Source organism: Leptonotus elevatus, chromosome 7 (genome assembly GCF_054856555.1).
Source record: "Leptonotus elevatus isolate MCC_2025b chromosome 7, RoL_Lele_1.0, whole genome shotgun sequence".
NCBI classification, from domain to species: domain Eukaryota; kingdom Metazoa; phylum Chordata; class Actinopteri; order Syngnathiformes; family Syngnathidae; genus Leptonotus; species Leptonotus elevatus.
The window spans coordinates 24,763,038-24,782,111 of record NC_141245.1 but is presented as its reverse complement, the minus strand read 5'-3'; the positions used below and the strand labels follow the sequence as shown (position 1 = coordinate 24,782,111).

Genomic DNA, 19,074 nt, shown 5'->3' with positions numbered 1-19,074 from the left:
TGGAAATTCGAAAAAGGGCCCAAAATTCGCAAAAAAAGTTTGACGCTACGCGGGAGTGAATTTTGAAGCATGTCAAAAAAAAAGGAAAATGCACATTTTGGCTATGGAAACAGGTGGAGCGAAAAAAATGCTGACAAGACGCCACACGTTTTAATACGTACGTTTGTAGTCCCAAAGCAATGGCAGACGATAAAGTAAGGTATGTTTGGGGGGGGGCAACGAAACAGAAATCTTTTGGGAATTAATTAAAGAAACGAATATTAACGCCATTTTAGATGGAAAACAGCAGCAACAACCAAAAAGCTATGGGTTATTAATTTAAGAAGTACAAAAGCAAACTCATACGACGTCGTCGCACGGCGTAGTCGCTTCCTGTTAAATTACTGGTGGCTCACATCTCTTAATAGTGTATAGCGCCACCTACAGCGGCGGAGTCCCCTCTCAGTGTGGCGCATCCGTAAACCGTAAAATTTGCTTACAAAATTCTAAACCATTGGATGGAAACCCCACGAAAGTTTGCGCAGCTTCACGGTTTCTTCTACTGCTGATAACTAAAGAACTGAGAGGAAGGCCACCATTTTGGATTCAGGATTCAGAGAAGAGCGACGACTTACCGCTGCACTGCGACCGGGGAAGTTGAAAAATGCGTCCGATCCGTGTCTCTGGGGCATCTGGTTGAGGACGGACAACATTTTGACGGCATGTCTGGGCTGCGGAGAGGAAGGAGACGTGGGTGGATATTGCGGCCTTCTGACGGGCCGCCGCCGCCGCCGTCACCGCCTCCGCCGCCGCCGGCTCGGCTTCACTCACCCAGAGGCCGCCTTCCCCTTGGAGCATGCCGAAGAGGAGCTTCACCTCCTGCACGGTGATGCTGTAGCTGGCCAGCACGCCCAGCATGTCCACCAGCAAGTCTTCAAAAGGCAAGCAAGCGACACGTTCAGACAAGACCGAGGGCAAGCAAAGCATGAGGTTTCCTCAAAGCGATGTCAAAAGATGAAAAGCAGACAAGAGATCATCTTTGGGTTTCATTTTCTTGCATTTGCTATTTTTTTTTTTATTATTATTATTTTATTTTTTTTAATCAGACAAGCTCACTGGTTTTACAATACTTGCCAATACTTGTGGAGGACAGAGCATGTGTGAGTTTTCAAATGTGTGTTGTTGTTTTTTAGCGATTTGATATCTTATTTTTTTTTTATAGTATTTCCTTCTATATTTTTTTCTAATATACTGTAATTATTTTCGTCTGAAATGTTAGTATTTTTATCTTTTTTTTTAAATTATTGTTATCTTGTCATAAGTGTATTTTCTTAAATCTAAAATGTTTGTGTTTGTCAGTCAGTATTTTTTCCATTAAGTACTTGTTGTTCAATTGAATGTAACATTTCAGCATTTCTCGACTAATATATGTGTTTTCAAAAAAAGGAGAGAAAAAAAGGACAACTTTGCCTTCATTGACGATGGAAAACATACTGTATATTTTTTTTGTCTCATATTTTGTCCAGAATAGTATTTTCCTTCAAGGGTCCTATTTTTCAGAGAAAATACGTTTGTATTATTTTGTCAAATTATGTATTTTTTCTTTTTTCATATTTGAGTATTTTCTAATATTTTTCAGTCCAATGTTTGCGTGTAAATATTGTGTATTTTCATCTCTGCTTTCATCAAAATGTCATCTACTGCTTGATTAGTTATTGCATTTCTAAAAATGTCATACTTTAATGGTTTTGTATTTTTGGCTATATTTGCATTTGACTATTTTGGATTTGTATATATATATGTGTCCATTTTTTTTTTTTTTGCACTGCGGTATATCTGACTGAATTGTGCAGGTGTACGTTGCTCATCGGCAAAGCGCCGGCAGTTTGCACCTGCAATCATGTCGTCCACCGAGCTCATCCGGAGCAGCAGCCGCCGGATGAGGCCCACCGCGGTGCTCATCTGCAGGTTGCGCACGCTCTTGCGTAGCACGGCGGTCAGCATGCTCCAGATCTCCGCCTGGCAGGTGACGTCGCAGTGCTCCAGCAGCGCCGGCAGGCAGCCGATGCCGTCCGCGTCTTGAATGATGAAGTTGGTCTCCAAGTCGAAGTCGCCGGCCACCAACTGCCGGGGCGAGATGAGAGACGCGTGCGTTCTAACGATTGCTTACCAATGGGACCATTTGTCAACAATCGGTGCGCAAAAGATTGACATTTACATCCATCCATCCATTTTGTTAACCGCTTGTCCTAACATTTACATTCAATGATATATTTTTAAATTTTGTCATTCCCGTTCCATTAACATTACTTCTTATCAATCTGGTTCCTTGAAAATTATCTTACCGATTCTCATTGGGCGACAATGTGATACAATTTTCACTTCAATTATTAAGTCAAAAGAGAGCTTCTAACTTGCATCAAACCTGCCAGGTTATCAGATCACTTAATCTACCAGGTATAGATTTTTTTTTCCACACGATACATTTCCTAAATTATGACAATTTGGCCACTATACTACTAGAGTATATTTCATTATTCGCAGCATGGTTAAACTTGGTGCCATGACCCAGATTACTAACTTTTGAAAATATTCTCAATGCTGTATTCTAGGGGTGTACCATAAAAAAAAAAAATCTATTTAAATAGGAATCGCTATTCTCATTTAGTACGATTAAGAATCGATTTTAAATGTCCTAAAATCCATTTTATTTAAATTACTTTATACTGTCTTACCCTTGTTTGTGTGTGCCTTTATTGGGAGTGATGTTCACGTTGTACAAGATTTGGCCACTTAGGGGCAGTGTGGTTCAGTTCGTTCTAATACACTGTTAAGCTGTAGCCACATTAAGAGAGTAGAAGGAAAAAGTCACAGTCAAGTTATGCCAATAAAAGTTTTTTTTTTTTGCAGCGTAGGAAGAGCATATGCCGGCGAGTAATGTTAAGATGCTTCTCTGTATACATTCCTGAAGCGTTTTGTATGAATAGCCGTTCTTTTGAGTGATCAAAGTGCCGCGAGTAGCGCGCTAATTAGCATTAGCGAGTCAGACTCATGACGATTCTTTGCACATATATAAATTGAAGCAGAAATCATCATCAATTCAAATCATTTTGAATCAAAAATCGATTCTGAATCAAATCGCAGACTCAAAAAATCGGAATCGAATCGTGAGACAGTCAAAGATTCCCCAACCCTACTGCATTCATTTTGAACGAATTGTTGAGGGCAAACATCGAACATATTTGACGACCTAGTTTTTCAAAACACCTTCCACACAATTATCAAAACCTACTTTCTAGAAACGGCCGTCTCCACAGAGAGCTGGCCGGGGGAGCCTCCCAGAAGCACGTCAGAGAAAGGTGAGCGTCAAACCGGCCTCGCCAGCGGCAGCCACCCAACCCGCCAAACGAGAAGGCTCAACACTAAGAATTCTTCTCTCCTCCTCGCACTTGCATCATTTTCAGTGGCGTTGGATTTCGAGCCAAAGCACCGCTGAAAATGAATCGCTCCAGCAGCTGCAGAGCCTCGTCGGTCAAAGCACATTTTTGTTTTTTTGAGAGCAATTGACAAGTGTAATCGAGGAAAGCAAACATGCCCTTCAAAGGAATCAAATTACAGTTGGGGGGGGGGGGGGGGGGCTATAGTGGGTGGGCAAGGAAAGTCTGGTGGGCTAATAAAACAATGGGGGAAAGCCTGGAAATGTTCAAATGTAAACACTGCACGGCCAGCATTCAGTCTCCCTCCCAAGCAATTGACCTCAAGTAACATCTTTTTGACCAACAATTCGCACATTCAAACTCAGGCAGTGGAAAAGAAGGCGAAAATCATCGTTCAAGCACACAAAACAGAATTGTCAGTGTCAGCTATAGCGAGGCCACGTGTGCTCTACAACTAGAGATAGACCGATGTGGATTTTTTTTCAGGGCCGATATGATACCGATTATTATTAGTCAAGGATGCCGATAACCGATATTTGGAGCCGATATTTTCACAGGGAAAATATTGACATTAAAAATTGAAAAAATGTAAGCTCTTAAAAACTTACATTTTTAAGCATATGTTTATTAAAGAACTTTTAGGGTTTGTAAAATATTGGAGTTAAAAAAAAATATAAAAAAAAAAGTTCAGGGATTTCCCAGGGGCATGTCTTCAAAATTTAAATAAAAACTTAGTAAATAGCACCCTGTTGTTGTTTTTACAGTAAATAAAGTTTTACAAAACGTCAAAATATCTGAAATAAAATGTCATATGACTTGAAAACAGAAGGTGCAGAGAGTTCCCAGGGTCTGCCGCATCTCTGAAAATTGAAATAATGAGTTCATTGAAGTTGACACCTTTTTTAAATGGCTCCATTATCGGCCGTACGATTCTTCAAATTGGCCGATGCAGATATTCGTCAAAATGCTGAATATCAGCTCAGCCGATAATCGGTCTATCCCCTTCTACAACTACTGCATTTGAAGGTGAAAATGTCTCAAAAGGTGATAAGAAGAAACACTTGTCACCTATTTGAGGTAAGGCATTTAATAAATCACATTAATTAAAGCACGGCATTCGGTATATTCCATCTCCCTTAAGCGAGGTGGGTCGTCATCGCTTTCCCTTCTCAAACGCATGATCGCAATTTGACAGTTGTGTGAACATGAAATCGCCTCTTCTTTAATGAAAAGTGGCAGCCGCGTCCCTTTTTTAGTCACAAATAATGGGCAAGAAATTTGAAAACAACAAATCAATACGGCAGTTCATCCAAGTTCAACAAGCATGAAATTAACCTCGCCGAAGAAGCATGTGCAAGAAAGTGAGCCCTGACAACAACACATTGGTGGGCATCAAAGTGTGGAGGTGGAAAATGGGCCTGAGCACATTACGGTGATTGACAGTGAATGGCAGAGGTGGGATGAAAAAGCGTCAGCGGACGGACACGGGTTCAAGGAGACTACAAGCTGAGCATTACACGCCAACTATTCCATTTCGTTACAGCACAAGGCAGGATGAAACGGGTTCACCGATAAACCGTGCACCTTTCAGACGGTAAGTATTACCCTTTTAAAACGCAATTATCGGTACTACAATATATTTAGAGTTCCCGGGAGAAGCAATTGTGTTTTTCCCGATTCGTTCGAGAGCTGCCGCAATGGCAAACAGAAGAAGATGAAGATGATGAAGATGTAAACCACAGAAAAAGACAACGAAGATGAGAACGACATCATGGGTGAGTTTCGGTGCTAAATGCTAACGAACCTATTAACAAAAAGTAGATATTTATTTTTTATTCTAAGCAATATTTGTGGATTTTTAGATTCATTTGTATTCATTTATTTTCTAATATTTGTGTCCAATGTTTTTGTGTCAAATATGTTTTTAAATATGTAATCTATATATTTTTTTGTGTAATATTTTTTTTAAAGAATTTCTAATGGTTTGGTAATTGTTTGATTTCATATTCTCTCTATTTGTTTAACATTTAATATTTTCTCAATTTGTGTTTTCAGCTAAGACTTGTGTATTTTTGGTCCATTTCTTCTTTTTTTTTTTATATTCGTGTTTTTTCCTAATCTTTTTATCGTTTATGTCTGTCAAATATGTGTATTTTGAAGTTTTATCACGTCTATTTTTTCTTCGTTTTTCTAGTATGTGTACGTGAGTAATTGACGGATACGTTTATCCGATCCTCTTTTATGAATTATTATTTTTGGTGTGACCAATAGAGAATGAACCAATTTGGGACTTTTCTTGTGTGTGTTATCCACAAGACAGTCAAGAACCCATTGAAGCAGCTAACAGTCTCAACATGTATTAAAAAAAATAAAAACAATAATAATAATAATAATAATTTTTACCCTTTTAGCAACTGGAATGCAGTGGTCATATTTGGACGTCATATGGTATGACCTGTAAAAAAAAATAATCTTAATTTTGTCCAACAATTTTCATTCTTATTTTACTGGTGCGGCTATGGTTTGTTTTGTTTAGATGGCTAATTGTCAGCTACATAAATTGCATTTAAGTTGAAAATATTATGTGGTGCGACCATTGTAGAAAGCTTTCCATGATAAATGTATGCCCTAAATTATAGATGATATATATGAGAGTAAAATTGTAGATAACAGCAAATAATAATAAAATAAATATTTTCATGAGGGTTTTTTTTTTATAATAAATTACTAGCTGTGCTGGGTCTGGTAAAATCCTTATGCGTCAATGGCACATATATTATTTGGTCTACTGTAGATAATCCATCCATCTATTTTCTGAAACGCTTACCCAAATATAAAAATAAAAAAAAAGTCAATACGTCTTTCTTGTCTAATATTTGTGTATTTTTCATGAAATATCCGTTTACTTCTTGGTACGGTGTAATTTTGTGCTTTAGATTAGTCTAATATTTTTGTATTTTTTTTCTAAAATTTCAGATTTCTTTTAGAATATTTTTGTATTGTATCGTCATTTGTGTAATATATTCTAATATTTGTGTATTTTCCGTATTTTTTAAATTGCCTGAAACGTTTAGCATAACATGGATGGCTACCCATGATCAATGAGGTCTTCTCTAACCACATTAAAAAAAATATGCAGTAAAGCTTAAAAATGAAGTTGAACTGCATAAAAAAATTAATTTCAGTGGTTTGAAATAAATAGAAGAAAAAAGATGGTTCGCTTGATTTTTTATTTGGGAAATTGCCGTTCCTTTCCACAATTATTCAAAAAAACGTCAACATCATTTGTTATTTCCACCGTTATTTGAAGAAGAAAGCTTACGAGGGGCGCTTTATTCCGAAGGCACATAAAGAAAGTCGTTTGTATTTGCATTCAAACAATGAAGAAAGCGTACACGGCAAGTTAATGAGGTGGCGGCGATGTGCATGTCTGAGCTGCAATTGAGGAAGCGTTGGGGGGGGGGCGATAGGACAGAGGAAGCTGAGACAAATCCATCCTCAAACAGAGTCAGCCAGTTAACTGCTGCGGGAAATAACAAGAGCGGGGGCTAAGCCGCTGTTCTGCATGCATGCAAAAAAAAAAAAAAAAGAAGAAAAAAAAAAGTGGCCACTCCACTCCAGCTCGCGTATTCGCATGCAGACAAGACAGCCCGCCGGAATAAATGGCGGCTTCTCATCTTTTTTGTGTCTGGAAAGCCACGCTCGCTTCTACTGGCTCGCCGATTCTGCTGCGAGGATTGAGGCCGGTTGCCCAATCGAGTTCCAGAATACAATCTCATGCAAATCAGTCCACTGCTCGTCTGCACTACTTCTGGGCCAACCGTCGAGTACTACTTTGACAAATCGGAGGTGACAACTTGTTGATCAACAATGTCATCAATTCACCAGGCCAATCCACCAAATTCGATTTTTTGAATGATTCATTATTTTATTAACAACTCATTTGCTCCCCAAAAACGTAAAAATATGTTCTATTTTAAATATGACCATGCTCCCAAGGACGTATTTATACATTTGTTTATGCCCGAGCATACAGAAGGCTTTGATGCATGCTTCTGAACTGAAGAGAATACTTGAAGCAATGGTAGTTATTACAAAAAACAGCCAGCAGATGGGGGCAGAGTATAAGAGATCAACCAGGGCCATGAAAGAGCTTTCTCTTTCCCCCCACAGTTTTAAACAGATTTGTGAATAATGATGAAACTTAGCTATATTCTAATGCTAATTGCTGCAAAACGGAAACGTTAGAAGTATACTTTTTTTCCGACAAAAGAAGTCCCTCTAATCTTTCTTTTGGTAGGTTCCATGTTTTTATAGCAATAGAACACAATATTCTGTGGGCCTTTCAAAATCTGTCCAAATCCAGTAAAACAGCCGGGAGCAAAGGGGGTTGCTTCAGTCAAAATGGCTGCCATTGAATAATGTAAACTATTTGACACATTTATCTAACACATTTGTTAACTCTAACCCTGCGGCTTTATTATGAAATCAGTAAATTATGAAAACAGAATGAACTATTTTACACTATTGCTTAAAAAAAAAACAGCAACCATTTGACATATTTTAACAATGTGTCATTACCATAATGTCAAATTGGTTTGCTTCCAAATCTTGAAGACACACAAGCCCATCAGAATCTGAACCATGCAGCTTTCAAACGTGCCTCATCAACATCAAAGAGGTGCAGACGTCGCTTCCGTTTTCGGATGCCCTCGATTTTCCGGCACGATGACATACGTCCAGAAAGTCTTGGTGGCTCGCTGAAAGATTTTGCAGAACCGTGCGAGGCGCATTTCTGCAGTCCCAAGAGCGGCCGCGCGGCGAGGAGAGAGGAAGCCCTGTGGCTAATTTATTGGATTTCAATTAAGCATCTCGGGAGCGGATTACCAAAGGTGCTCAAAAGCTCGATGGAGCCGTGCGCAGAATGATTTGCAACCGAGCGCAGACAGCGGGGGGGGGATATTTTTTCGATTGGGCAGCTGGAACCTAATGGGACTTTAATTGGGCTCACGCTGGCGGACCTGCGGTTACGCCGGAGCCACTTGATTGGCAGCCTTACTTGTCTGAATGACAGAATACCGAGGCTGTATTGACAGCGCGGAATTCAGATTTTTGTGGCACAATTGGAATGTGTGTCGTGTCAGCGTTAACTCATTCACTCCCAGCCATTTTCACTGAAGCAACCCCCTTCGCTCCCGGCTGTTATACTGGATTTTGACTGATTCTGCAAGGCCCACAGAACAATGTGTTCTATTGCTATAAAAACATGGAACCTACCAAAACAAAGATTAGAGTCTCTTCTTTCATCAGGAAAAAAAATATATATTTCTATCGGTTTCCATTTTGCAGCAATTAGTATTAGAATATAGCTAAGTTTCATCATTATTCACAAATCTTTTTAAAACACTGGGGAAAATAGTTTTTTTTGCAACATGGCACTGGTCTTATACTCTACTGCCACCTGCTGGCCATTTCTTTTGTAATAGCTACCATTGGTTTAAGCGTCCTCTTCCGGTCAGAGGCTGCATCAAATCCTTCTGTATGCTCTAGTGTAAAAAAAAAAAAAAACATTTAAAAAAAAATCTATAAATACATTTTGGGGACCATGGCAATATTTAAAATAAAAAAATCTTGGGAGCAAATGAGTTCATTAAAAACAAACAAACGTGGAATCAAACAGTATTACAGTATTGCTTTTGGAGTCATCGAGTGAGTTGAGGAGCTTCATTTAGACAAACAGCTCTTTACAGCCATCTTGTGGAAACTATGGCAATTACAGCACATTATAAATCTTTGGGGAGGGGGGGGGTATTCTTTGCAGATTTTGCAATTCGCAGAAGGCCAGCCTTCCAAAACAAATACAGATACATATCCACCCCCAAAGCCAATGCAACAGTATGCTCCAAAAGGCAAAAAGGCCACTGCAAATAATGAAGTCTGGTTAGCCTTCCTCTGAAAACCAAACCGTCGCAAACCACTTCTGATTGAAATTGATTGATTGAAATATTTATTGACAACAAACAAAGCATGTTTACAAACAAACAAACGCACGACTGCTGCCAAAGGGATAAAAAAAAAACACAATACAGCAATAGGCTTATTTCCATTGTGGTTCCAAGGATCGAGATTAGGCCATGGCTGAAGGTTACCGGTCGCCATGGCGACGGGCTGCGATTGCTCGGACTCGAGATGCTTCCCAAGCGAGGCCGCGGGTCGGGGGAGGTTACCAAATTGAGTGAAAATAAATAGGACTGATGTCTTATTTGGGGAAACCAGCAGGATGAGTTCAAGTATCACAGAAAGAGTTTCCCCGTTGAACATTTTAAATTCATAATAGGAGACTTGTCACAAATCCAAAAGGCTGCCTGACCAAAAAAAAAAAAAGGCATCTAAATCTGAATTGTTTCATGAACATTGCAAAACATGATATTGTTTTCCCCATTGAAATGAATTAAATACATTTTTTTATTCCATCCATCCATCCATTTTCTGTACCGCTTGTCCTCACAAGGGTCGCGGGGGTTGCTGGAGCCTATCCCAGCTGGCTTCGGGCAGTAGGCGGGGTACACCCTGAACTGGTTGCCAGCCAATCGCAGGGCACACAGAGACGAACAACCATACTCACAATCGCACCTATGGACAATTTGGAGTGTCCAATTCACCTGCCATGCATGTTTTTGGAATGTGGGAGGAAACCGGAGTACCCGGAGAAAACCCACGCAGGCACGGGGAGAACATGCAAACTCCACCCAGGAAGGCCGAAGCCCGGACTTGATCTCACAACCATTGCACTGCGAGGCGGACGTGCTAACCAGTCAGCCACCGTGCCGCCATATTTTTTTATTATTACGTATATTTAATAAAGAAAATAGCAGTGTATAGAGAAGATGAACAAACTGCTTCTTTTTTTTTTAACTCATTCACTGCCAATGACGGCTAAGGACGTCAAATATCCATTCTCCATCCAATTACTCGATATTGCGTTATGCATGTGTACCTTTAAGGGGTGTGGCCTTGCGAGTGTAACAATTCGTCCCATTCATCGGTGACTGTTGCACTCCTTCAGTCAAGCAATGGCCTTTATACACTCAAATGTTGACTTGTAACAAAGCAACAACAACAACAACAACAACAACTAAAAACCTGTGAGTTGGGGCGCTCATAACTCAAGGCAACACTATTAATTGCTGTCATGAATGTGCTCAAATGGAAACGCCACAGCCGAAGACTTTTACGATTCCGCGGGGAGTTGAAATTGGAATGCACGATATCTCTGTAGAACACAACAAAGCCGAGGCAGATGAGCGGGAGCTCCAGCGAGTCTTTATCGTGCGTTCACCTTGCGGCAACTCAAGCAACACATTTGTTATGATGTCAGAGGCAAGAAGAAAAAAATAAAAATAAAAACGTGATTAACAACTCAGGAGAGTCACCAGACTTTGCCGTTGTAAATACTGCGTTCATCGTCGAGCCAAGGTGAGTTTCATGGTTTCGGCTTGATATGGAAACCAGCGCGCCGCGTTTTTCCGAAACAGAACGACGCTTTCGACCTACAAAGTTTGGGAGATTGCGAACGGAGCACGGTGAACAAGAATACGACTGCGTTAGCGGAGCTTTGTGAAGGAATATAGCGTGCTACAAATTGCGTAACAAAATTGTGTTACTTCGCCGCCACGTCGTACGAACAGAACTCTGTTGTGAACTCCGTATCCTTGACAACGTAGAATGTAAAAAATAATGAATATAACCACAAATGGACTTTATGCCATTTTTTTTTTCTTTCTTTTTAAGACCTCAGTATTGTTCATTCGGAAATGTCATCATCATTGCTCTTTTTTTTTATTTATTTATTTATTTTTAATATATATATATATATATTTTTTTTTTTTTTGTGTGTGTGTGGGTGAGTATGTGTATGTGCGTGCGTGTGTGCGTGTGTGCATGCGTGTATTTGTTAGCTCACCAGAAAACCTATTAGAAAAAATCTCATACCGTTCACCTAAACCGAACTTTATGCCATTATGTTTTGGAAATTGTTTTTTAATAACGCGAAACCAATTCTCACCCGATAATTTGATTAATTAATAGGATAATCTGTCGAATCTAAAATGTATTAAAGGGATACTTGACTCATTGAGCCATTTCCAGCAGTAAAAAGTGAATATTTTATCCATAATTAATTTGATAACTTTATTATTTTTCATGTACAATACCTTTAAAAAAACAATTTTTTCCACTTGCTGTCAACTGAAGATGACATCACCTGTGTTGAGGAAGTAGGTAACGACCAATCATGGCTCAACTGTTTTCTGGGTTTGGTCAGCAAACTCAGCCACGATTGGTCGTTACCTACTTCCTCAGCACAGGTGATGTCATCTTCAGTCGACAGCAAGTGGAAAAAATTTTTGTTTTTAAATATCTTCATTGTACATGAAGAATGATGAAGTTATAAAATGCATTTACTTTTTACTGCTGAAAATGGCTCAATGAGTCAAGTATCCCCTTTAATAGCTGCAGCTCTAGTTACATCTCTAACTAGTAGAAATACAGTTTCCCTGGGGAAAAAAAATGTGTCACATGCTCCAATACTTCAGCCGACGTGAAAAATGTGCCGGTTCAAACGAAAGGTTCTATCTTCGGAGTTGATTACCGATCCAACTTAAACTAATTTTAAAAAGTGAAGACTACAATTCGACTACTTTAGAGATGTAACCAACAAGAAAACCGTAGAGCTGTCCAGCGGGGGGGAAACAAGAATTAACTGCAAATAAATGCTGAACTGTTGACGTGTCTTGTCTTATATCCTCCTTTTTCAGGAATTGGCCTCACTCATACAATATTTTTTTTAATATATTTTGTATAACCCTTCACACCACACATGCACCATGGCATTAATTTCATCAAAGGCTCAACAACACTGGCTTATTATTATTATTATTTTTAATCATCATAACTGTTGAACCAAGAAGTCTGATTGAGGTGGAAAAAAAAAAATCAGATGACTAAAATAGTTGTTCAAATGTGAATCATGCCTTGATCTACAGTGTAAGGCTTTTTCAAACAGGACATTTGACCTTTGTTAAAGGCTGAGAGTCAAAGGAACTCGTACCTACAACGTAAGGATCCATCCGTCAATATATGAAAAACGCACATGGAAACAACATACAGCGCTGGCTGTGAAATATAAAATATATATAATACAGAAACTACATCTTGCATTTATTTTGCCCTTACTTCTTTCTTGATCTCCACAATCGGAACATTTTTCCTGAACTGAGGAAGTTGCTGCAATTATTTCAATCACTGCGGAAAACAAAGTGATGCTAAAAAGCTTTGCACAATCGATTAAAGGTGGAGTGTAAAGGCCACGCGGAAAGAGCAGAGAAATGCACCCGAATATTAAAGTCCCAGAGTTGAAGTGCATTACAATTTCCTCAATAAGCAACAAAAGTGGAATTTGGCATGATGAATGCTGTACGGGAGAAATGGATCAAGCGTTTACCTCATGCTGAGGTTGCCAATTTTGTTTTCATTATAAAGCATTTGGCATGGAAACAGAACTAAAGAAATTAGTTCCTTAAGTAATAAAACTACTTTTTCATGGAGGCTGTTTTGACCGAAGGGCACATCGGTACAGCAATTCCTGATGCAAGAAAACGACCAGAACCAAGCACATTTTTTATGAGTTATGCTGAGTGAAGATCTGCCATTTTCTTTTCTCACAAGAAACTCCCAGGCTGCAAGAAAAAAAACTTTGTAATTTGGCCGGCTTGGTGACGAAGTGCAGCCTCCGCGAGTGAAAATACTATGGGGGAACAAAACTGCCCAAAAAAAAAAAAAAGACATAAAGAGATAAATACATAAACAAAAAAAAGTAAAAAAAAAAAAATATTAAAAAAAAAAATATATATATATATATATATATATATATATATCCCTGAATAAATAATTACAAGTAAAAAATAAAATAAAACAAGATTAAAAAAATACAAACAAAGTAAATAAAAACAGTGGAGCCCAACTCAAGACACGCTTAGGACCGCCCCCTCATTTGAATAGCATTTCAACCTGACAGGGCATCTGCATCATGAAATAAATAAATGTGAGAGCAGAGCGTTTTTATTTATTTATTTAGTGATTGATATTTAATTCTATTTACATATTCATTTTGACATATATATATATATATATATATATATATATATATATATATATATATATATATATATATATATATATATATATATATATATATATATATATATATATATTGTTGTTTTTATTTTCACTTTTTTTTGTTTATGTTTTTATTTAGTCTTTTTTTTTTTTTTTTTTTTGGCAGTTTTGTTCCCTCATAGTATTTTCACTCGCGGAGGCTGCACTTCGTCACCAAGCCGGCCAAATTACAAAGTTTTTGTGTGTGTGTTTATTAATTTTGGAATTATATTTTTTCTATCCATTTTCATAAATTAATTAATTAATTTATTTATTTTATTTATTTATTTAGTCATTTATTCATTTTTAATTTAGGCAGTTTTAGTCCTCCATAAAATACTGTCTGATAATTTTACCGTCTCGGTAGCGCTTTGTATGCAAGTCTGAAAACTTTAGCCCAAATCGTAGCTACTCTCGAGCGCTGCCCCTGGTCGCCATGGCAACACGTACTGCAGCTGTAATCACCTCAGCACACCCCGCAGTGGAGGGGGGGGACTGTAATCATTGACCATTGGGGTATTTTGAGCAAAACATGCCACAGAGACATGAAATAAGACAACTGAAAACCGCGGGGATAAAAGTGTCACGTCTCCCGTAAGGACCCATTTTTGTCGGCAATAGAATGTATTGGATGGTGAATATTACATTACTGCTCTCCTTCCTTGTTAATAAATTTGCTCCAATCCAGACAAGTCACCTTGGCAGGAACGGCAAGCCGCCGCGGCCGCCGCTCTCTGACGTTCAGCCTTGTTAATGCAGGCAAAAGACTTGCGATCTAATCCCATAATGCTAACAACGGAAGCAAACATCTTGCTCTCCTCTCCATCTGTGGACGCAGAGGCAATAAAACGAGCCCCTCTTCATTCCCAGCTAATTAGCTACAAAAGATATGGGGCAACAGTTGTTAAACCCAGTGACCTTGACATCTACTTTGCCTCGCACCTCCACCACACCTCGCTACAGGAAATGAATTACCCTAACAGTCAACTCTTGCAATTTTGAACCCAATTATCTAGTTTTTCAACAGTTATTAGCCATGTTTTGAAAGTATTTTCTGGTGCCCCAGCTACCGGAAAATAACATTTAAAAAAAAAAAAATTTTTTTACAGTGTACATTTATCTTCACTTAACTGTTACTCGGTATCAGTGAGTATTCAAAGTGTGATTATTCCAATGAGAAAAAAGTGGTATCAAAACGTACCTCGTCCTATATATTTTTTTTAAATTAGGCCCAATTGTCCAAATGTGTGTAACCTGCTTTCGATTGCCAACTGTGGGTTTGGTATGCCCGCTACGTGCAAAAAACATTGGCGTTTAAATGGTGAAAATCAGCAAGGGAGTCAAAATATGGAAAGGTGGAATGACAGCAGAGAGCTCTCGACTCTTAAGCACATCATCAACGTGCCAAATTGTCCTCATTCATATGCTAATGTCCGCAGCAAATTTTTGTATTTGGGTCACACAACACATAAGCTCCGCAAGATGACTAAAAATTCAACTGGTGTCTGGGAATCGCTCGCTCTAAAATGACCAGTGCTTCGGTTCTCCGCGCATCATTGCACGCCATACTCAAATGTGCTGCTGTTAGCGCACATTCTAATTAGCATCGGATCAGCGCCATTAATCCGCCGCTGAGGCAATGGCCGCCGTCGCGGAGGCGTGGCGCTCGTGTAACAAGACGTCCACATCATCTGATGGTAAAAGAGATCGTTTGTCTGATTTTTTTTTTTTTTTACAAATGACTGACCAATCTCAAAAATTGCTTGCCGTCTTTGTCGATGTTTGAATGGTTGATCGAAAAAAAAAAATGGATGATTTTGGATGCGCGAGGATTCCGCTTCGACGCCAGCCCAATGCATGATTTGATTAAGAAATGTTGTCACGTCGAGCGAGGCTGCAGTGCGAAAGTGGCCAAACAATTGTTGTGTTCAGCCACCGATGTAGCCACCAAATTGCTTCATTGGCTTCATCAGAGTGTATGAAATGAAAAAGAACAAGAAGGGCTTGTGAATCTTTTGTCTGTTTACTGGAGCCTCAGCTCGCCACTGTGAAGGCGGCAAAAAAAGAAAATGAATGATTGAAACACCGCCAGCCTGGGGAAGGTTTGCGACACGTGCTCAGCAGACATTAAAAGCAATGGGAAGAAAAAAAAAATCATATCTGCTATCCAGAAACAGACATTATGTCTTGAAGGCAGATGCAAGCAAAAATAAATGATGCTGCTTGGAGTAGGTTAGAGTTATCAAATGTAAGAATTGCATCGGTCAAAATCGATTCAGACCCAACATCGGTCAGGTGAGATGCGGAAATTGGACCCAAAAGCAGACAGGGCAGATAGCAAAATACAGTGATTCAATGCAGACTTTTGATGAAAATGGTTATTTTTGATCAATTCAACATTTAATTACAATTAATTGAAAAACATGTTGTTGAATTAGCATTTGTATAGATGCTGGCTTTTCAATGTTGAAATGTCAACATTAAATAAGACATGGTTTCAATGCTTTCTCAATTTCAGCGGCGTGCACCCGTGGCCCCTGCCCAGATGAGACTTGCTCTTCAAACCCGTTCAAACCAGCTAACAGTTGGCAGCGGTTGGCAGCTTTTAGCGTCTTTTTCAAGTGACAAAAGAAGACAAACTGGGTATGTCCTAAGGAGAACATACTGTACTATTTAGTTCCAGACACCATCTTTTTTTTTTTTCTTTTTTTTTTAAGAGCTCAGTATTGTTCATTCGGAAATGTCATCATCATTGCTCTTTTTTTTTTTTTTTTTTATATATATATATATATATATATATTTTTTTTTTTTATTATTTATTTATTTATTTATTTTTTGTGTGTGTGTGTGTGGGTGAGTATGTGTATGTGCGTAGAACATACTGTACTATTTAGTTCCAGACACCATTTTTTGATAGACATGAAACTGGAAATAGAGAAAATAGACGCTGCATGTGGAGGAGGAAAAGCATCAGAGGTGATCTGTGATAAAAGAGCGCAAGCTCAATTGAAAAGGAAAGGTTCAAAGGACGACAGCGAGTCCAGCTATCTCCTTATGGTTTGGATGACCAGAAGAAAGGAGACAGAGCTGGAGGTGGCAGAGTTGAAATTGCAGAGAATCTCTCCGGGACGAATGAGGAAGGACGGGCTCAAGAATGAGCTCATCAAGAGTGACAACGCAGACGGGAAGGTTCGGAGACAAAGCAAGCTTGACAAGTCCGATTGAGGTGGTCGGACGTGCAGAGGAGGGAGAGAGAGAGAGAGGACATATCGGTAGGTAGAGGAATGCTGGAAATGGAGCCACCGGGAAGGAAGATTTGAAGAGGATTCAGATTCAGGACAGATGAAACACGACGATTCACCGCGGCAACCTTTCAATAGCGATAAGCCAAAAGCAGAAAGATGTCGATCATAACAGAACGCTTAGAAAAGTCTGCGGACCCAAGCACAAGAATGAACGGGAAATCAGCCATTTTTGATTGAAGTAGCGGGAAAATTATTTGGCTCATACTTTACCAGGCCTGAGATTTAGCCAGCCGGGCTCCTAACATGGGAAATTGAGCTAACCCGACAATTTTACAGGTAGCCCGACCCTTTGATAAGAAATGTGGTCATTTTTCTCAAGTCGTATCGTCCCAAAACTGAAAATAATGCAGTGTTCTACGTTAACCCTTTTCGGGTGTTGGCCCGAGAAATTGTGGTGGCTCTGCATATTATATTGTATAACAGTAGATCGGCTGTCTCCCAAGCTGAAGGTCGTGAGTTTGTTCCTCAACCCTTAAGTAAATTTTATTTATTTATTTATTTATTTTCAATTCTTTCTTTTTTTTTTACTCTCTTCCAAGTGTAAATATGTCTCAAACAGTCTAAAACCGAGTCTATTTGGTCCCATTCTAAATAGAGTCAAATTTACTCTATAGAATTTACTGTGTGGTACTCTGAAAGTCCATAGCCTCTGAAGGAGATGAAAAAAAAAAAAAAAAAAGTAGACAAGCAGGGCCTCGCATGCAAAGCCGTAACTGAAAATCAAATCGGAAACCTCAGACCCATCCGGGCTGGGATGCGAACATGACAACCACACAGCTGCGGTACGCCATCCAATGTATCAGAGGCACAGAGTGGACCCGGGTCGTTTCATCAAACTGCCACCCGGCGCGTGTGTGTGTGCGTGAGTGTGCACAAGAGTGCGCTACGGTGACTGATGGCTCTCTTATTGTCTTATTTGGTCTACTGTGTAATTACTTGCATCAACGCAACCTGTCGGCCTCAATCTGCCGAGCATCGCGCGCAGAATGCGGCTCGCTGAGAGCGGGCGAAACGTCAACAAAGCAATCGGTGTCGCTCGCGCCAACACACACACACACACACACACACACACACACACACACACACACACACACACACACACACACACACACACACACACACACACACCTACGCCAGACGGTGTTGCAGGCTGCTAAACCAACACTGCGGGGGCACAAGCCAGCTAACCGGTTGTATGGCTGCTACAATAGGACAGGAATGATTTCTTCATTGCTTGGGGTAAAAGCATCTTAATAGCAAACAAACCAAAAATAAAACTAGGAATGACACACCAAAAATAATGAAGCTGGCAGAACTGCGTGGCGCGGAGATTCGAGATTGTTCCAGCATGTGGCTTTCATTTACCAAATTCAAACAAATGTGAAAGGAGTCGTTTAAATTTTATGAGAAAACAAACAAGCCCCCCCCCCCCCCTCCTCAAGGTACAATAGTCAATCAGCGAAGCACAAGGGCGGGGGTCAACGTTTTCGACTTTGATCTCCATCATGCAACTCCTTTGCTTGACGGCAATAAATCAGACGAGAGCGAGCAACAACGGACAAGACGAGACGACCAACCGCCGAAATTCAAACTGACCACATCATTTGATTCTCCCAGCGGCTGCAAAAAGACAAGACCACGAGCGCACACGCTTGAGCTGACAAAAGGATGACTTCCTTACTATTGACAAGTCCGCTAATAGCTGCTGCCTCTGCCTGCCATATGCGGGTCTAATTTGAGTCTCAAAAGGACAGCATCGACATGGCGTACTGTAAGCACAGAACAAACACCATCTGTTCCAGAATTTGTTTAGATATTGTTAGAGTAGACAATATTTGTATTCTACTCTTTGCGTGTTCAATTAACTGAATGGTGAGATTCTGGTGAAGAAGTCCCTTTGCAAAGGTATCAAAAGCTTTTGATGACAACAATTGAACTCACTCAAACAGTGGTCTGTTCAGATTGTGTGTCCTCTTCTCCGGCACATCATTATTTATTGAAAAGTGGGTGAATACGAAAAGTCTCCTCCCATCAGCCCACAGTACATTTGTTTACAACTCAGTGAATACAAGAAAATCCCCCCCTTCTGTTCCCATAGGTATAAATCAGATTAGAGAAAAACAATAATACAAAGCCTG

General features: G+C 39.6%; 1 protein-coding gene across 1 annotated transcript in view; it reads right to left on the bottom strand.

The window, feature by feature from the left end:
• Nucleotides 1-19,074, bottom strand: part of nbeab (neurobeachin b) — a 263,722-nt gene that overhangs the window by 227,941 nt on the left and 16,707 nt on the right. Inside the window, exons 2-4 of the mRNA XM_086080779.1 lie at nt 1,872-2,103; nt 811-911; nt 615-710 (exon numbers count right to left, since the gene is read on the bottom strand). Of these exons, the coding sequence (XP_085936905.1) occupies nt 615-710; nt 811-911; nt 1,872-2,103 (429 nt within the window). The remainder of the gene's footprint in view (nt 1-614; nt 711-810; nt 912-1,871; nt 2,104-19,074) is intronic.